The 18,139-nt window shown below is 37.4% G+C and overlaps 2 protein-coding genes across 2 annotated transcripts; one reads left to right on the top strand and one right to left on the bottom strand.

Moving 5' to 3' along the window:
* The first annotated feature begins 4,806 nt into the window (after positions 1 to 4,806).
* Positions 4,807 to 10,971, top strand: LOC113749083. The gene is made up of 3 exons (XM_027292735.1): positions 4,807 to 5,230; positions 8,608 to 8,759; positions 10,114 to 10,971. Exons 1-3 carry the CDS (start codon positions 4,960 to 4,962, stop codon positions 10,786 to 10,788), a joined length of 1,098 nt encoding a protein of 365 aa, XP_027148536.1. The 5' UTR covers positions 4,807 to 4,959; the 3' UTR covers positions 10,789 to 10,971.
* Positions 10,972 to 11,463: 492 nt separating this feature from the next.
* On the bottom strand, positions 11,464 to 17,154 carry LOC113749677 (probable serine/threonine-protein kinase At1g54610). Its single transcript, XM_027293500.1, has 8 exons — positions 16,462 to 17,154; positions 15,543 to 15,827; positions 14,925 to 15,242; positions 14,075 to 14,302; positions 13,698 to 13,798; positions 12,990 to 13,092; positions 12,600 to 12,899; positions 11,464 to 12,105 (listed from the first exon to the last, which is right to left on the bottom strand). The coding sequence occupies exons 1-8, from the start codon at positions 16,927 to 16,929 to the stop codon at positions 11,905 to 11,907; spliced, it is 2,004 nt and encodes a 667-aa protein (XP_027149301.1). The 5' UTR covers positions 16,930 to 17,154; the 3' UTR covers positions 11,464 to 11,904.
* Between the last annotated feature and the right edge of the window lie 985 nt (positions 17,155 to 18,139).

Below are 18,139 nucleotides of genomic sequence, written 5' to 3'. Positions count from 1 at the left end.
AGGGGGAAAAACACACACACACACACACAAAGATGCACCGCATATCTGTGCAACTACAGGAACGCAAAAACCATGAATTTGAAGTAGTAAGTGGGCTTTTGGCTTACCTGGATGCCTTCGGAAGCGGTAGAGATGGGGGAAGAGGTGAAATCGGAGTCAAGGGTAAGAAAAAGGAAAATGGCGAGACCGAAAAACTAGATTGCCATTAGTAAAAGTAAGCCAATGAACCAGGTAGTTTGCCAAAAGGGCAAATTGAGATTGGACTTGGAAGACAATTCTCGATAAACTATTCGAGTCGGGGGAGAAATTTGTTGAGCCGAATTCGAAGAAGAAGATGATGATGACCCGGAAGTGGGTTTCCTTCGAGAGAGATTTTGTTGCTGATGCTGCTGTTAGCTGCCTGAGGGAGCCACGGTTGAAGTTTCATGGAAACTGCTGCTTGGCTGCTACCCATTTTTCCCACCAACTACATCGGAATCTGACAACAGAGAGATAGAGAGACAGAGAGAGGGTGGCTGGAAATGGTGGAGCTGGAAAATGAAAATTTTGAGTAAGTGTTTTGGCCGGCAGAATGAAATTTTTGAGTGTTTTAGGGCGAATGAATCTTCCGCCAAAATCAAATGATGCCGTTTAGTGTCTTTCTTTTTTTTTGGTGTATCTCATATTTTCTCAAGTGTCATGTTAGATAGTCTCAAGGCACATTATTATTTTTATATCTAATAAAATAAAAAAAATTAGAGTATATATTATTGAATTGCTAATAAGTGTCATGATAGGAGTGCTATAATGACACAAACCAACAAGTGTCCTTACAGATATGTTAGGAAAGGCCATTTTTGTTGTAGTGACACTTTCTTTTCTTTTTCCTTTCCTGATTTTTTGTCGGCCATTTGGACTTGGACACATCTATTGAACCTAAAGCTGATCTTTAGAGCGATTTGCATTTTGGAGTTTAAGTTACAGAAATCTAACCTCACCTACCTCGAATTCTATATTCTATATATTTAAGAATTAATTAAAGAATTAATTAAGTTTTATCGTCTTTCATAATTGTTGTACCAAGTGAATTTATGGTTCTTTTTTTTTTTTCATTCGGTGATAAACACTTTGAAAAAGAAGGGTTGTTCATTCAATATGACACTTTTTAACATTATCATCCACCCAACAAATTACATGTATTTTAGAGTTACAATTTTAAACTTTTACATGTAAAATAACAAATGGTCTACTTTCTATTGTGTGCTCGAAAAGAACCTAATTAATAATCAGTGCTTTTATTTATTTTCTTTTAAAAGATGTTTCTCACACATCCCCACAAATTTTACCTATGTTACATGTTCGAATGAGGCCCACATGTACAAATTTATTTTCTCAAGCAATTATACATCCTTAAAAATTTTTAGAACTCGTACTTAGTCAAACTAAAACATTGAGTTTGACGTCATTGGCATTCGTAAAATAAAGTATTAATAACCTTTGAAATATGAAGCAATAAAATCCTTTTGTAATTTAGGGTCCAATTTCTGGATAATGTACTATACCAAGTAGTGTGTGCGTGTGTCTAAGGCTATTCTCAGTAAAATTATTGCTTCCACACTCGCCGCCCGTGTTCCAGGCAAACGGACTGCCCATAATCTATTCAAAATATTTTGAGCTATTCGAATGGTAGGAAAGATTTATTTTTTTTTTCTTTGCATACGATTGAATGGAATGTTTTTTTTTATTTTTTTAATGATCATGGGGCGTCTCAATGGAGAGAGAGATGGGTTGGATAGTACGGAAAAAAAAGATTGTAAATGAGAGGTTTCGGATTTAAAACAATCCACTTATATTAAAAAAAGTGTCTGGATCTTGGTCCAAAATTTTTAAGTTGGATAGATCAATGTGTATCTTCTTGCTCTTTTCTATTCATCTTAATGGTTCTCATTTTCATAATATCCAACTACCTGATGGATGATCCTGTCTCCAGCTTTGCTCATCATATTTTGTCTAAATTGTTGTCCCGACTTTAATTCAGAGCTAGAGACAAAGGTCTTAAAAACTATCAAGGGTTTTTAAGATTCCAGAACTAGCCCTTTAATTTCTCATTTACTTTAGGCAGATGTATCTTAGTATATTATAGAGCAAATTATCCGAATAGCCACTAAACTTTTGCAATCGTCAAGTTTTAGTCACTGAACTATTAAAAGTCTGGTTTTGATCACTGAAATGTATAAAGTTAATATTTAAGGCTATCCCTGTTAGATTTAATCGTTAAGTATGCCAGATCTGAGTGCTAATGCAATTCCCAAAACAAAAGAAAGGGGCAAATCAGGGAGGCAATTGATGGGGTAATAATGATTCTTTTGGCATTATACCAGATGGGATTCGCTTAATTTCGGTGGTAGCTGGAGCAAAACATTTTTGTGGGATTCAAGAAGATGATCACGAACTTGAATGCTGGGGGAACTTTAATTCGTCTTTGGTCTCCAAAGAGTTCTGGTTTTCTTACCCTTGCTTCCACAGATTTTGTTACCTGCGGCATCAGGGAGGCTAATCTAGTACTTGATTGTTAGTTTGCAAATGGTACTCCACCTTTAGATTATGATCCTCCGTTGCAGTTATGCAGTCCCGGATTATGCAGCCCTGCTACTTATGGTGAAGGAAAATTTGCCTTCAACGCCAGCATTCTCAATGAGCTAGATCTGACCAACTAGTGTGTTCGGAAAGATCTCAAGATTTGTTCTCCTTGTGCGCAGAATTGTTCCGCAGGATTTTTTCACTTCGAGTGCTCGTACTGAGGATGCTGACAAGGTTTGCACGGCTTGCTCCCTCTGCCAGAACAACTCTTGCTGGGATATTTATGGGCTCCAATTTTCGCCTGAGATGAAGCCGAAGCACCAACAGCAATTGCGTGAATTGCTGCTTATAATTGGGTCTTCTGCTTCAGGATTCATGTTGATTTTACTTGGCTGGTACCTCTTACCCCGCGTCACATCCGCAAAAGGAGGAGGAAAAAGGATACATTTTGCTTCCTGCATTGGCAAACCTGAGCAGGAGATTGAAGTCAATGGTGATCCAAATCCTCCTTCGTGTGTGGTCCAATGTCTTGGGATTGCCCAAGTGTTCCGGCTTTCAGAACTGAAGGATGCCACCAATGGTTTCAAGGAGTTCAATGAGTTTGGTAGGGGGAATACTGGATTTGTCTACAAAGTTGTTCTTCCCGATGAACTTTCTGAATTGCCCCTTGAATAATGTTCCCTCTTGAACTTCCTAAATTGCCCCTTTTTTGTCTTGGGAATTATGTCGATACTCAAATCTGGCATACTTAATGACTAAATCTAATGGAATAGTCTCGAATCTTAACTTTATACATTTCAGTGATCAAAACTAGACTTTTAATAGTTCAATGACCAAAACTCAACGATTGCAAAAGTTTAGTGACCATCCGAATAATTTGTCTATATTATATGGGGCGACTTAGGAGGAGTAATTCAATGTTGAACAACGCCTTCAGACTTCTAAGTTATCATAATTGAACTAGGCACCAGATGAATGCATCTAATACTCAATTTCTTTAAGCAAAAATGTTCAAGGTACATTAAAAAAAGGAAGATCAGTGTTACAAGCTTTGAGTCTCAATTCTCAAAGAAAGAATGTGGTCAACGAGAAAATATTTGGGATTACATTTTTGGCAAGCCGCAGACAAAATTTCATGCTTTAGACAACTTAATGAGCTCAAAAGCCCAAAAATCTATACCAAGCTGGCCAATGTCCTCAAACCTGAGATGGAAGCAACTCCTGTACCAACATGTCCATGTTTATATCGCCAAACTGCCATCTTCTGTTTATAGGAAATTTTGGTGGTTAGGAAATACAAGAAAAAAAAAGTATTTTCTCAATTTTTTGTTTCATGTGTAAATCGTACAGTGTCCAGTGACCGCATTTGGAGACAAGCATTGTCGAATCCCTTTCAAAAATAGCTTTTTTAACATTATTTTCTCCATATATAAGACTCGTATCCAATATCATACTTAAAGGATATCAAACTCTTTGTTGCTTGACCCAATAACTGTTGGTGAAGCAATTGTCTCTATATCAAGTGCTGGGATTCCACTTGTCTACCTAATTAACAAGTGCCCTCGGATTTGGAAGAACCAGGAACTTCAACAGAGCTCATTTTGGGAAGGCATGCTCCATTTTTCAAGCTCAAATACATGGGATTTAATTAAAAAATTTAGAATAAAAAAACCAGTCCAAACATAAGCCCAGGCCTACTTTTAGATCCAAACAATTGAGAGGTAGTCAGCCACTCATTTTCTTGGACACCATACAAGCCCAGGCCTTTTATCCTTAGATTAGGACTGATAGTACTTGTGCTAGTGATTCGATTCCTGATGGCCTTGTTTTCTTGTCATCAAGAGGATTAGTCCTAGCCGTCCAGCTCACCTCAGCCCAGCCAAACCCCACTGCCCTACTTTTAGATCCAAAAAATTGAGAGGTGCTCAACCACTCATTTTCTTGGACACCACACAAGCCCAGGCCTTTCTCCTTGGATTAGGACTGATAGTACTTGTGCTGGTGATTCGATTCCTGATGGGCTTGTTTTCTTATCATCAAGAGGATTAGTCCTAGCCGTCCAGCACACCTCAGCCCAGCCACACCCCACTACCCTATCTTCCTCGGTAGAGCCCAAAACCCACTAGACTTTCTTACTCTGTGGAGCCCACGAAAGTGGACTGAACTCCCTTACACTGTAGAGCCCAAGAGACTAAGCATATTCTCTCAACAGATCAGTGATATCACTCCCTCTTTCTTGCTGTCTTTTTCACTCCATTTGTTCATCTTCTTTTTTCTCATCATCATTGTCCATAACGTCCTGTTCCTAAAGATCATCATCTCCAAGAGTTCTGGATTCCCCGGAAAAAACTCAGATAGGAAACAGGAAAAGAAAGAGGGTTTTGAATTTTTGCGGGAATTATGGATCTATGGTCCATTAATGTGAAGAATACAAGCAATAGGGGACCTTTTCTGCTGAGAAATTCAATTCCTCAGAAGCCCTTTTCCAAATGGAGCTCAAGAAGTGTGATGGCTGCTGGGATTTCCTCTGCTTGTGGGACTTTGAGGGTTGTTGAGATCAGGGTCTCGAGAAAAAGGCCTTGTGGATACCAATCCTTAATGGTCAGAGCCATGGGGAAGAAGAACAGCGATAGTAGTAATAGTAGTTCTGATAATTTCTCTTCTTCTTATGGTAAAGATTCTTCCTTTCCTTCCTTCTTCTTCTTCTTCCTTCTTTTCTGCAATTTGTTTTGCTTCTTATGGCGTCAATTACTTGTGGAGTATTGTGCTTACTATTTTGGCATTGTTTTCTGGTTTTGTTGTATAATTGACAAATTTATAAATGCATTGTATATTAAATTGTTAAGAAAAATGAGTATTGGTGTGCAGGGTAATTCGTGTGGTTATGCTAATTTTTATATCTTTCAAGTGCTGATGAGTTTATCCTCAGTTGTGAATCTTGAAGCTTTCTTCAGTTTTCATAGCCCCGATGAGTTTATCCTCAGCTGTAAATCTTGAAGCTTTCTTCAGTTTTCATAGCCCGAGAATTGAAAATTTCTTGTGGTACTCGATCCCCAACTCTGACAACACTCTGGACTACCTGTAGTATGGGGAAGCTGGAATTCTACATTGTTGGCCGTTCTAAATATGACACAATGAGCTCATATAAATCTTGTCAATGGAGTTTTTTGATGCTTAGTCGTAAAATCAAGACAGGAATTGAAATAAATAGGCAGTTTTTAAAGGTATTTGCTGGCTTTTAATCTTCTAGGATGGAATTGGTTTGACTAAAATTATGTGTGTGAAGAATTGGGCTAGAGGTTGCGCTTTGACAGTGATCTATGAAAAGCAACATTACAAACAACCATGTTCAGGGTGTAGAAAGAATCCAAGAATTGTTTGGTTTATTTGATGCTAATTTTATTATAGCCATTACCATGTTCAGGGTGGATTAACATCCAAGAATTTTATAATTGATTTTCCTGATTGGATTCCTTTAGTAAGATAAGCTAAGTGAAAGAAGCATAATGACTGAAAGTGTGAAATCGCTAGCACTTATAACAAGGCTTAGAAAGTGAAGAAAGTTTGAGAGAGGGGGATTTGGATTGCTTTCTGCTTTTTGTTTATCATTTTGCTTTTTAAGGTTATTAGTATTGGTGTTTACCAGTTCAAAGTGTAATTTTTTTTTTAAATTACATTGAGACCCTTTAAGTGCTAATGGGGTTCATGATCAATTGTTAATGTGAAAAGTTTTTTTTCCCTTTTGCTCCAAAGTTGGAAATTTACTTTTGGGAGTTAAACCCTCATTCTGAATGGGGTGTACATATTGGGTGGAGGAAGGTGCACTGAGACTTTGGTGGCCAAGTGCTATATTATAGGACTCTTCAGTTTGTCCTACCATACCTGTGTCTGATCTTCATTTTGGCCTAGGGTAGCCGTGTCATTGGGACTTTCGTACTCGATTCCTCTTAACATAGGCCAAGTGTAATGTGACAGAGAAAAGCCTGGGACATAATGATGTTATATTGGGACATAATGTTTTAGCAAAAGGGTTCTTGAAATGCTTAGTCATGATATTGAGGTGGAAAAGAGAAATAGATAGGCAGTTTTAAATGGTATGCTCGTGGTTATTCTTCTGGGGATTAGGGATGGCAGCTTTTGGAGAAAATAAGCTCTAGCTGTTGTTAGTGTAAAAGGGGGGAAGACTGAATGTTTTTAATAAGGCAGAAGCTGTAGGTAGTCATGCAATAGTAGAAACGTAGTTTGACCATTAACGCTTGTATTGACAACTAATTTGTTCAAAAATATAATAGTAAGGGTATTGGAATAAGTATCTAGTACTTGTGAGATAGGACAGTGGGTACCTAACTTTCATCACTGAAAGTATTAGTTTTACATAAACCACTGGAAATCGGGTACCATGTGTCATACATGGCAACTATTCAATAATTTCTCATGTTAATGCCCTTTCAAAAAGAAGGGACCTTTTGAAATAAAGTGATGCGTTTCTGCCTTGCATACTAAGAAGTTAATCTCGCTAGCAGTAGGATTTAAGATCTAAGGTTTCCTCATCATTTCTTTGAGCCTTGACCTTTTTTCCCCTTTTTTGTGTTGTTGGAGGGAGGGGGGGGGGGGGGGGTTGAGGGTTGGGTGGGGCATTTAAGTGGAATTACAGACTTTGAACTATGGGTTGAAGGGTTGGGTGGGGCATTTAAGTGGAATTACAGACTTTGAACTATGGGTTGAATTCATCTAATGCTGACAATGAGACTCCAAGACCTCTAGGTATGAAAAGGTTTTGCACGTGAAATAGGGCTTTGATTAAGGGTTACCACATGTAACAGCGAGTCCAACTAAGGTTTAAGAAGAATCCATGAATACTTCTCTATCTTTTTCTTTAATTAGATTGCTATAAATTGAGGCTTGACTGAAAGAATTAGAATGACTCGGAAAACTGAGTTTGAGATGTCGACTGCCCCTTGTTTTGTGTAGTTCATCATTTTTCTTTTTTTCTTCCTTCTCTTTTTTCAGGAAAGGGTATGTTGCAGTTAATTTATACAATAAACATTTACCTGAAAAAATTTCGGGCAGAAATGGTCTTGAAAACATTAAATTTCAGCATGATGAAAGTAGATACAGATTTTTTTTTATTTTATTTTTTGTGATTCTTAGTGTCTGTTTTTTCTTCCTTTACATTGTGAACTCAGTAATCGTCTCTCTGGTTTGAAAATCAGTATTCTTTTTGTTGATTTTGCCAAGATTGAAATCCTTGATTCTTCTTGCATGGATCCCAAATGCATTCCTTGGTAATTGTTTCAGAAAGTAGTAGCAATTAGTAATGTATCAAAGAGATTGACAAAATTAAAGCAAAACACAAAGTACATTTTATATATATAAAATCATGTGGATAATCATAACTTTTAGCAAAGCATGACAATTTGAATGTTTTTCGGCACGCTTTTCTCAGTACTCGATGACAAAATTACGCAGTTTTTTAAAGTTTTGATTATTACTTGTTTCTCAACTTCAATTCTAGTAATTTTAATGAATATTTAGACTTTTATTTTGCCAAGTGTCATCTTGGATAGACATAGTGCTAATCAGGCCGACATTCAGCAGACTCCTTATCGGTGCTAATTCTTTTTGTAAATTAAAAAATTTGACTAAATTTTTTATTCGATTTGAGCATCTGTTATTTGTCTCCCACTCCGCCCCCCCCCCCCCCCCCAAAAAAAAAAAAGCTTTGTTTATCTATCTATCTGTGTCTGTTTGTATCTCTCTCTCTCTCCCTCCCCCCAATTTACTAATGAAAGCAAAGAGAAACTGTAATAATCAAAACAATAAATAGCAGATAGATAATAAACCCTGAGCCAGAAGATATAGAAAAATTTAAATGCCATAATTTCTTTTACCCTCGTTGTCTATTCATTTCTGTGCTGTTGTCTACTTTGGTACGATTTGAATGTGCTTTTTTTCTCCTACCATGCACAACTTGCATGCTTCTAATTATCTCCATGAGATGCCTTATTTTTTACACTATACATTCTATGTTTACTTCTTTTAATACAGGGAATGACAATCAATCATCACCAGAAGGAGATGGTCAGAAAGAAAGTAATCCATCTGAAAGTAACAAATCAAAAGACATTGGTTCTCAGAAGTCCCATCGTAAACCCCTGGACTGGAGAGAGTTCAGGGCAAGCCTTTATATTCAGGAACAGGTAATTTTTTTAAATTAAGATCCTTCCAACATATTCCTACTGTCTACCCATTTGAAAGTAGTAAGAAAAGAATTTTTGAATGTCTTCATAAAGCTGGCATCATTCTGGAGATTCCCAGATATCTTAAGTGAGCAATGTCACGCTTTGTTTGAATGATCTCGTGGTAGTATCCATGTGATAATATGATCCCTCTTTCACATGATGTTTGGAAGAGTAACCGCTTGATTGAATCCATTATCAAACCTCAGAGGAGAGTATCTCCAAGATCAGTCTTTTGTTAGAGTGGGGAAGCCATAATAAATAGCATTAGGTTAATACTTGGTCACTACCCGTTGCCTGCTTTGGAGTTTTAAGGCATTAAAATGGAGGTGCTATTCATTTTCTTTGTAGGGAAAAAAATGTCTCTGTTTGTGCTATAATTACAATCCTGCCGCACTAAATTGTGATTTGGATTAACTTACTATCAGAATGTTTTATCCCTTATTTCTAGGTGTTCAAAATCAATGTTGGAGGCGTTGGCTGTTGCTCATGCCTTGTCATTAGTGCATTGTGCATAAAAATCTCTACCTGAATGGTTTTTTGTTCCATGGCTTTTCATATTATGATGTTTTGTACATGTTTAAATGCAGCATGACTACTTATGTTTAGTGGCATTATGTAAATATGAACTTGCCTAGTGCATTTGATTAAATGAGCATTTAGATTGATCACTCATCATAAAATTACCTAAAATTCAATTATGAGTGTTCAACATAACAAATTTAACAAATGTTTCAGTTAATTTTTTGGACTCTCACGTACATCTGCAGCATCAATCTATTACATGTGCATGTCAAGTCTGATCATATGTACTATCTTGGATTTTCTATAGATTCCATTGCACCTCTAATACATTTCCTGTGAATTGAAGAACAAAGTTGTTTCTGATCCTTGACTAATTGTTGGATGGTTTTTCATCTGTTTAAGTACTATTTATAAGAAAATTTGGTATCCTCATGGGAACTCCTAAGCAATCTGGATAGTTAGAGACTGCGACTTTTGAAATTCTGTGATTATTCTTTTGACAATTTAGTTTGAAGATTGGATTTTGCTGCCAAAATTGTGCTCTTTTTTATCATAAACTATTGCAAACTTCTGTCGCTCTACATGTTGAAATTATCCTTCTACTTTGATGCCATCTTTTTGCACATGCTGGGAGATTCCGCATATTTAATTGCATTATCAAGGAGTAGAAATCGTTTGCATACCCTTAAACAATTCAAGTTGAGAGTAAAGGAGAGCACTGTGGTCTTACTAGATTTAACTGTTATATTTGAAGTTTATTTATTGCTTCTTGTTAAAATTTTTATGCCAGGATGAAACCATCTCTGACAATCACAAGCAAGACCAGGCGTCTATTGGGCCCAAAACTCTCCCTCAAAAGTGGGCCCACCCTATATCTGCACCCGAAAATGGCTGTCTTCTTGTTGCTACAGAAAAACTTGATGGAGTTCGGACCTTTGAAAGAACTGTAGTTCTCCTCCTCAGATCTGGAACCAGACACCCACAAGAAGGGCCATTTGGAATTGTTATAAGTCGTCCCCTTCACAAAAGGATCAAACATATGAAACCCACTAATCTTGATCTGCAAACAACATTTGCTGATTGCGCCTTGCATTTTGGGGGGCCTCTCGAGGCAAGCATGTTTCTGCTAAGAGCAGGGGAAAATTCAGACCTCCACGGTTTTGAAGAGGTGATACCTGGTGTTTGTTTTGGTGCTCGAAACAGTTTGGACGAAGCTTCTGCATTGGTAAAAAAGGGAGTGCTTAAGCCTCATGATTTCAGATTCTTTGTTGGATATGCAGGGTGGCAGCATGAGCAGTTGAGGGAAGAGATTGAATCAGATTATTGGTACGTTGCCGCATGTAGCGCAAATCTAATCTTTGGGGGTTCACAAAATTCTTCCTCGGAAGGTTTATGGGAAGAGATTTTGCAACTTATGGGTGGTCACTACTCAGAACTGAGCCGCAAGCCAAAGCAAGATCTTTAGTTCTAACCAAGTCAATAATCAGAACAAGGAATTGTGCTGGATTATGTGACAGATAAATGTACAGGAGAAATAGATCAAAAACTAGCAATCCCTTCTTTTATTTATTCAGAAACTTGCTATTTATGCATGCATGTAATTAAATAATAGTTTGTACTAGTGGTGGTTTATCTTTATTACATCTAATTAGAGATGGGTTGTTTTCTTAAGCTAAAATGTTTATATTATGATCAGAGACGTTTTCCTGCTGATATGTTAGTTGCTAAACCACATTCTTCTCAAGGTCTTGCATAAAAATAGAACCAAAATGGCCTACTTTCCAACAATATGGTCTTTTCTTGACTTAAGACAGGAAGGCATGGTCGGTTTATGTTCTTGTGCAGTAGCATATGTCCTAAAACAGTTCTTATTCTACTTCCTTTTTCGCTTATGATTCTGATGGATAATTAAACAATGGATTAATATTTGATACACTGTCGGTTCAAGAAGCATTTGTCTGGAGACAAAACATGAATTCTCTTAATTTGATTTATAATTTCTGAAAGCAATTATGCATGCCTAATTGCAGTATGCTATACAGATGCATACCTCCTTGCGTATGCATTGACTTGCTAAATAAGATAGAAATAGAAAAGATTATTGATTTTGGAGGAAAAGGAAAGAAATGAAAGGCAGAGCTAAATTTACAAGGCATGTACTCTTTCCTTTGTTCTTAAATATTGTTTTGGAGGGGTGGTTTTAGAATTTAGATGCTCCAGACAGCTAATTTTCGTTTCTCTCTTTTTGTTCCCACTATTACAGTTTGCTAGCTACTACGCAAAAGGAATGTACATGGTATGAAATGGCATCTGTTATGAACATGAACCGAACCACCTCTTCCAACTATACAAGTAGGAAAAGTCCCCAACCCACGAGGTACAATTACATCTAATTTGCAACGTTTCCCCCAATTCCCCAGAAGGAATGTCAAGCACCTACTGTGAATAAAACCAGAAGAGCTTCTTCTCTTGAGCATGACAAATCATGTGTTTCTGCCTTTCTCGGTCCCCTTGAGAATGTTTGAACAGCCAAACTTAGCCAGCTTGTACCTTTGTCCAACAAGGCCAGAAATTTTTAGTGCTATCTATATCCAAAATTTCCTTGGTGAAACGACTGCTCGTGAGCATATAAGTTCTTCTTGGTCCTTTCCTTCTCAAGCCGTGCTTTCCTAACTGCCTCTCGGATTTGTCTCTCATGCTCTTTCAGCATGTCCTCCATGTTTCCTCCCGGAGGCACCAATGGCCCAGAGCAGTGGATCCTGGTTCTTTGTGATCCAGAATTCTGAAATGACAGAGAAGTCAGCTCAGTAGGTTCAAATGTAATCCAAGAGGAAAACTGATAGAGTCAGCAGTAAAAGGATACATAAGAAATACTGTCATCTTAAATCTGTGCCAATCGATGTGCTTCCTCTCAGACTTGCAGATATGACACATGGTTAAACAATGACATGATTATGTATGTTTATCTACATTGTTTTCGCCTGTCTGGCATAACAATACCTGTATATGCTAAGAGCCTTTATATGCTAAGACATGAATGTTTGAAACGCACAAATGATGGTGACAAAAGGTTTTAATTTATGAAGCAGAAATATAAAATTTGGCTTCAAAACCGGCACATAACTGGGCTTTCCTCGACTCATGAAAAGACTTGCGTAATAGTGAAATTAGGAGGTTCAAATGAGAGGGCATGTGAAGAATGATACAGAGTTAAAATTTAGAAACTTTTTGACTTAACACAGGAAAAATTGAAAGCTGAAATGACATAAAACGTACCAGTGTTGCCTGTCTCAACAGTATATCATTGCTTGTTAAGCCCGATACAACTTGAGACTTCTGAGAACCCTGTTTTTTTATCGATCTGTCATGCTGTGAATGGCTAAATGTACTACCTGAGATTGTACCACCTTCATTCCCCTGTTTTGTACTCTTGAAGGCACCAATTGCATTTGGATGAATCATTGAAGTTGAGTGAGAGAATCCGTTTTTACTTCCCCTAGGTGGTTCAATTGGAAAGCCAGCTCCACTATCCTCCATTGTATTTAATCTTACACTAATGCACTTATTTGAATGTCCCTGGTGTGTCAAAAGATTTATGTATTCAACCTAAGAAATCCAAGGAAAAAGAATAGATTCATTCCTAAATGTACAAAGCAGAAAAGAAACCTGTCCCTGAGTACTAAAATCTCGTGTGTTTACGGCAGTCGGTTCTCTTGAAACCTTCCTTGCAGATACATCTCCATGTCCTTTTATGCTCTCAGCTTTTCGCCTGAAACCAGGGAGATCATACACATGAAGCAATGTCGAGAAACCAAGAACTGAGATCAAATGAAATTACAGTCTCTTGGGGAGTAGAAAGTCGAACACAAATAGATTTGATGGCTGATTAGTCAAGAAGTACTCTATCTCTCTCTCTCTCTCTAACTGTGAACTATATAACTTTGCGCATTTGTACCGTGAAGCAAAATAGGCCACCATGGTCTGCAGGAGATGGAAAAGGGCTCAAGTACTGCTATAGTATAAGCTTTTATGTATTCTGAGAAAGAACCTACTAAACGGTATTCTAATTACACTTCAATATTGAATAGAGTATGCTGACAATATACAAGTGGACACAGGGAAGAGAAATCAATTTTTGTTGTATGTCTCTCTGAATCTCTTTTACTGCCTACTTTCCACATAACTTGGACTCTGATCCTATATGTTATAGTCCAAATTCTGAGCTTAGAGCTTATACAAGGCAAGTTGAAGATATTGCAGGAAAGCAAGACAAATCACAGGGAAATAATTAGGTCAGAAACCAAGTAAACCTTTCACGCTCAGATGTTATTAGACAATAAAAAGCAGAACAATAACACATGAATCTATACGTACCTTCTTTCTTCCTCATCTCGAAGTTTAGCATCAAATTCCTTGCTTGGAGGATATTTTGGTAAACTAGATGGATCACAAGGGAGAGGCTTCTTCGTGAAGAACTGATAAAGATACAAAAGTAATGAAAAGTATTAAAATTAGCTGCAAAATGATAACGTGACATAATGATGTAAAAGTATATGTAATTTTGAACTTCTAGAGGATCAATTTTCTTGTTTAACTTATGATTTCCAGCACCTAATTGAAACAGCTTAGTATCTCCATGAGTCTGGCGAATTATTGTTTCTTTATTTTTTACAACAATAATTGGCAGAACAAAAGCAAAAGAAACATGTATATACTGCCATTAAATAGAACTATTTATTTTATTGTATTACCTCACTATTCAGTGCATATTTAGCAGTACCCCGCTTCTCTGGTTCGATAGACAGGAGTGTTTCTACAAGAGCCAAAGCTGGTGGAGGAAAGTCCTTGAATGTATCAGCCACACAGCGCCTGTATGGATGCTGGGGCTTAAAGCTAGTAGCATGAGGCAACTTTGACTTTCTCCAATATTCCTCAGAAGGTGAACCGCATAGCTTGAAGATTTTATGCATTTGCTCAACCTAGCAGTCATTTTAAAAATTCAGTTAGAAACAAGATGAAAAAAAATAAAGAAAACTCAGTTATCTGACCACAATTAACCATTTCTTGGCCTGATACTTTGATTTGTGATCGACTTACTTTTATCAGTTTTGCTGCATTTTATGATGCAAAGTTTGAATACCACAAGACTTCACCAAACAAAACATTCTGGCCTAGGCCTTGTAACACGTAAAGACATGCAATTTGTTTCAAAACATAAGACAACTGTTCAAAAATCTGATTTTGGTATGAAAGTTATGTGTTTGGACGCCCAAACCTAATGTCAAAAGACGCATTATGTACACAAGGAAATTCACAAAAAGTTGTGAAAATGTCCATTTACTTGTGCTAAACATTAAAAATTATTCCATCACTCAGCTATTTCATTGTTTCACTAGGGACATTCTGTAATCTGACAGGTCTTGCCAAATCATATGGATGAATGGTTACTTACAGAGGAATAAGGATCCTTTTATCTGATGAGATTTAGACCTTCTCAACTTAAATTAAATCTTTCGATGTTCTCTACATATCAACGCGACATAGATATAGAATTGGTAAAGAAGAAATCAGATTGCATCCTTAAACACCTATAAGAAATACCTCTGTTCTCCCAGGCATAATTGGTTTTCCAGCATAGAGCTCAGCAAGGATGCAGCCAATGCTCCACATATCTATTGCTATGCCATAGTCGGTTGCACCAAGCAGAAGTTCAGGGGCTCTGTACCAAAGAGTTACAACACGACTAGTTAATGGCTCCTTTTGGTTGGGTTGAAAAAATGTAGCCAGACCAAAGTCTCCAATTTTTAGCACCCCATTATCGTCAACTAATAGATTCGAACCCTTAATGTCACGATGAAGGACCCCCCGACTGTGGCAGTGTTCAAGTCCATGAAGCAGTTGCTGCATGTAGCACTTTATCTGCAATTAAGTTTGAAAGAGACATATGAGAAAGAAAGATGATGCAACAAAGTGGATTAGTGGAAACATAATTGCCATGATGATCCATTGCAGTTCATTCATTACACCCCACTCTAGTTCTTCTTTTAACAAAGTGCAGGCATATTACAAAGGCTTCTTTGGGTTCATGGTAAAAAAATCCATGTTTTGCTATATATGAATCAGTTCCATGCAAGACTATAGTTGAGGATTAAGCACAGGTAAACAGCAAGTTGATAACAACAGATGCCCCCAATATGCCAAAAGGAGAGAAAGGTGTACCTGTGCTTCAGTAAATTTGACCCCTGGTGCTGTTGCGAGCCCAGAAAGGTCATGATCCATGTACTCAAATACAAGGTATAGGTTTCCAGATATCCTGGATGTAACCAGAGCTTCAAGCTTCATGACATTTGGATGGTCAAGTCTCCGCAAAATGCATATTTCCCTTGCCATGAAACGAACACTTTCTGGATCCAAGTTAACAAACCTTACTTTCTTCATTGCCACAATTTTATTGTTTGTAAGGTCGCGAGCTTTGTATACACTACTATATGTCCCTTGGCCAATCTGCACAAAGTTCACAAGTGAACTTTTAAAAGTTAATCTGTAGTAAGATCTTAGATATTCAAAATCATTTCATGGAATATATGATTAACTGCATGATTTTATTGTTGAGGATTCAGAAAGTATGTGCACCAATCCTGGATTTATTGGCCATTTCAACAATTTGAATGGTGCTTCAGAGGCCAATGTAGCCCTAAAAATGTAAACTCTTCAACACTCAAGTCTTCTGATCATGGCTCTCTAATTGCATAATATCTTATCCTCTTTTATACCAAAAATTACATATCTGGGAATGTTTTCTGTGATGTTAATTTTGTGACAATCTTGAAACCATCAAACAAGAGAGAGATGCAAAAAAGGTGTCCCGAATTTATAATAAAAAAAAGTTATTGATCAGGAAGGAAATTAATCAAGCACACTTAAGCAGCACCAAACACAGAGTGAGTGATCACATGAACAATCATGAAACAATCACCAACCAAATGTTGAAAAGAATATTGAAGAACAAAATGTCAGAACATGGGAAAAATCAAAGTAATAAATACTGGAAACAGCAGATACTTCTAGACTAGAGCGGATAAATTTAGGCATTATTAAAAAGAAATAATATATATGGAAAAGGCTATTCAGGACTGACTTTGTCTAACTTTTCAAAAGTTTCTGCACTTCTTGGAACCCACCCTTGAATGGCATCCCCAGCAACAGAAGTCAGCCATGATGGCCATCCAGCCGCAGCCTGTTCACCTCTTGCACCGTGTGGCACACTTAAAAGCCTCGACATTGGTTGCTGCAATTGAGGCATCCCCATATCGGTTGAAAAACGCCTCTGATGATGGCCAGCCTTTGGCCTCTCAATGATTCTACTCTTTCCATCGTCCTCAAGTCTTCCTGGCTGAACAGATCCCTTCGCTTCTTCTGCTGGCGGAGATGACAAATGTTGTTTTAAAGTAACAGAGTCTTCATTTTTTGGATTAGCTACTCCTACAATAACCTCCTCTCTGGCTGAGGGAGCAACCAACTGAACTGAGGACTTGCTTACCTCTGGCTGTTTTTCTTTCTCGTGTATGGGTTCATCTGCAGATTCTTTTGAGCAAATGCAGCCCATTTATTTCCCAAAAAATCTGCTATTTTGTCAGACAGATGGATTGCATATATTTAATGGACCATACAAGGCCAAAGGTTATGTTATCATGGCACTTCTAATTCTCAACATGGCTTCAATTTCTGCAATGCACTGATTAATATTGAGGATCACTTGATATCAAACCACTGCAAAATTCAGCCAACCACAGATTGATACCTAAAACAGGCATGATCACTTTCCACCTCCTATTACACCTGAAAATCAATTCCAAATTCCAAAATCTCCTCTGACAATTTTGGCACCTGGGCTATGGCTAAGCCAAAATAAACCCCTCAGCCTTCAAAAATATTCCAACTTCTTCTTCAAAATCCCAAATTCTGAGCCTTCCAGGAAGGCCAATCTTCAAAAGAATGGGAGGGAGAGATGGATAAAATGCAAAACTTCCAAACCTTTTGCTGTTCCAATAAAATTAGATAATCTATTGAGAGAAAAGAATTTACAAGAATGGACTGCAAGAATTTACATAGCATCACCAAATTTTCAAATGAACCTATGCAAAGAATTCAATGAGAAGGGAAACATTCAACCAAAAAAATGAGACTCAGGGAATTGGAAGCTCCAAAACAATTTATGGAAGAAAAGATCATCCAGTCAAACTATATTAGATACCCAGACCAGAATCCAGCATGAAAATCATGTTTCAATTGCATTAGCCTATGAATTGATGATGAAGAGCTCTGGTCCAGGAGGAAATGTAGCCCAGTGGGAAATTGAAGGTTCCAAAAAAAATTTTGGTTCCTTGAAATTCAACTTTTTTATTCAAAAAAACAAAACAAAATTCTTTGTTAGTTCTTGCCATTGCAATAAAGTTATTGAAAAATATGTGGCAACAAGTCCGGAAATTGAGAGAAATTATTAAAATAGGAAAGAATATTTGTGGGGTGCCCATCAAATGCGAGGAACCATAGGTTGTTAAAGTTGTGACAGATTATACATAAGATTGCATTTCCGTTTTGGAATCTTCTTTCCTTAAAAATGGCAACGTAAATTGGTGCATGCATTCCTTCTAAGCTTCTCAGTAGCTGCTTAAACGAAATTTTCTTCACATTTGTGAATGCATCTTCATCCTCATCCTCTGACAAAATGTTTGCATGAATTTGGTCGAAGAACTGAAGAAAAGATTAAGATCAGGACTGAAGCAACTTGAACTTGAAGACGCATGCTCCAGCAT

The sequence above is a fragment of the Coffea eugenioides genome, chromosome 10 (assembly GCF_003713205.1).
Source record: "Coffea eugenioides isolate CCC68of chromosome 10, Ceug_1.0, whole genome shotgun sequence".
Classification (NCBI taxonomy): domain Eukaryota; kingdom Viridiplantae; phylum Streptophyta; class Magnoliopsida; order Gentianales; family Rubiaceae; genus Coffea; species Coffea eugenioides.
This window is presented reverse-complemented; position numbering and strand designations above follow the sequence as displayed.

Excerpts from the sequence above, each read along its gene's own strand:
- LOC113749083 (XM_027292735.1), top strand. The coding sequence starts at position 4,960 with ATGGATCTATGGTCCATTAATGTGAAGAATACAAGCAATAGGGGACCT. Across the intron at positions 5,231-8,607 it reads TAATTTCTCTTCTTCTTATG|GGAATGACAATCAATCATCA; the intron begins GTAAAGATTCTT and ends CTTTTAATACAG. Across the intron at positions 8,760-10,113 it reads GCCTTTATATTCAGGAACAG|GATGAAACCATCTCTGACAA; the intron begins GTAATTTTTTTA and ends TTTTTATGCCAG.
- LOC113749677 (XM_027293500.1), bottom strand. The coding sequence starts at position 16,929 with ATGGGCTGCATTTGCTCAAAAGAATCTGCAGATGAACCCATACACGAG. Across the intron at positions 15,828-16,461 it reads CTTTTGAAAAGTTAGACAAA|ATTGGCCAAGGGACATATAG; the intron begins GTCAGTCCTGAA and ends AACTTTGTGCAG. Across the intron at positions 15,243-15,542 it reads TCAAATTTACTGAAGCACAG|ATAAAGTGCTACATGCAGCA; the intron begins GTACACCTTTCT and ends ACTTAATTGCAG.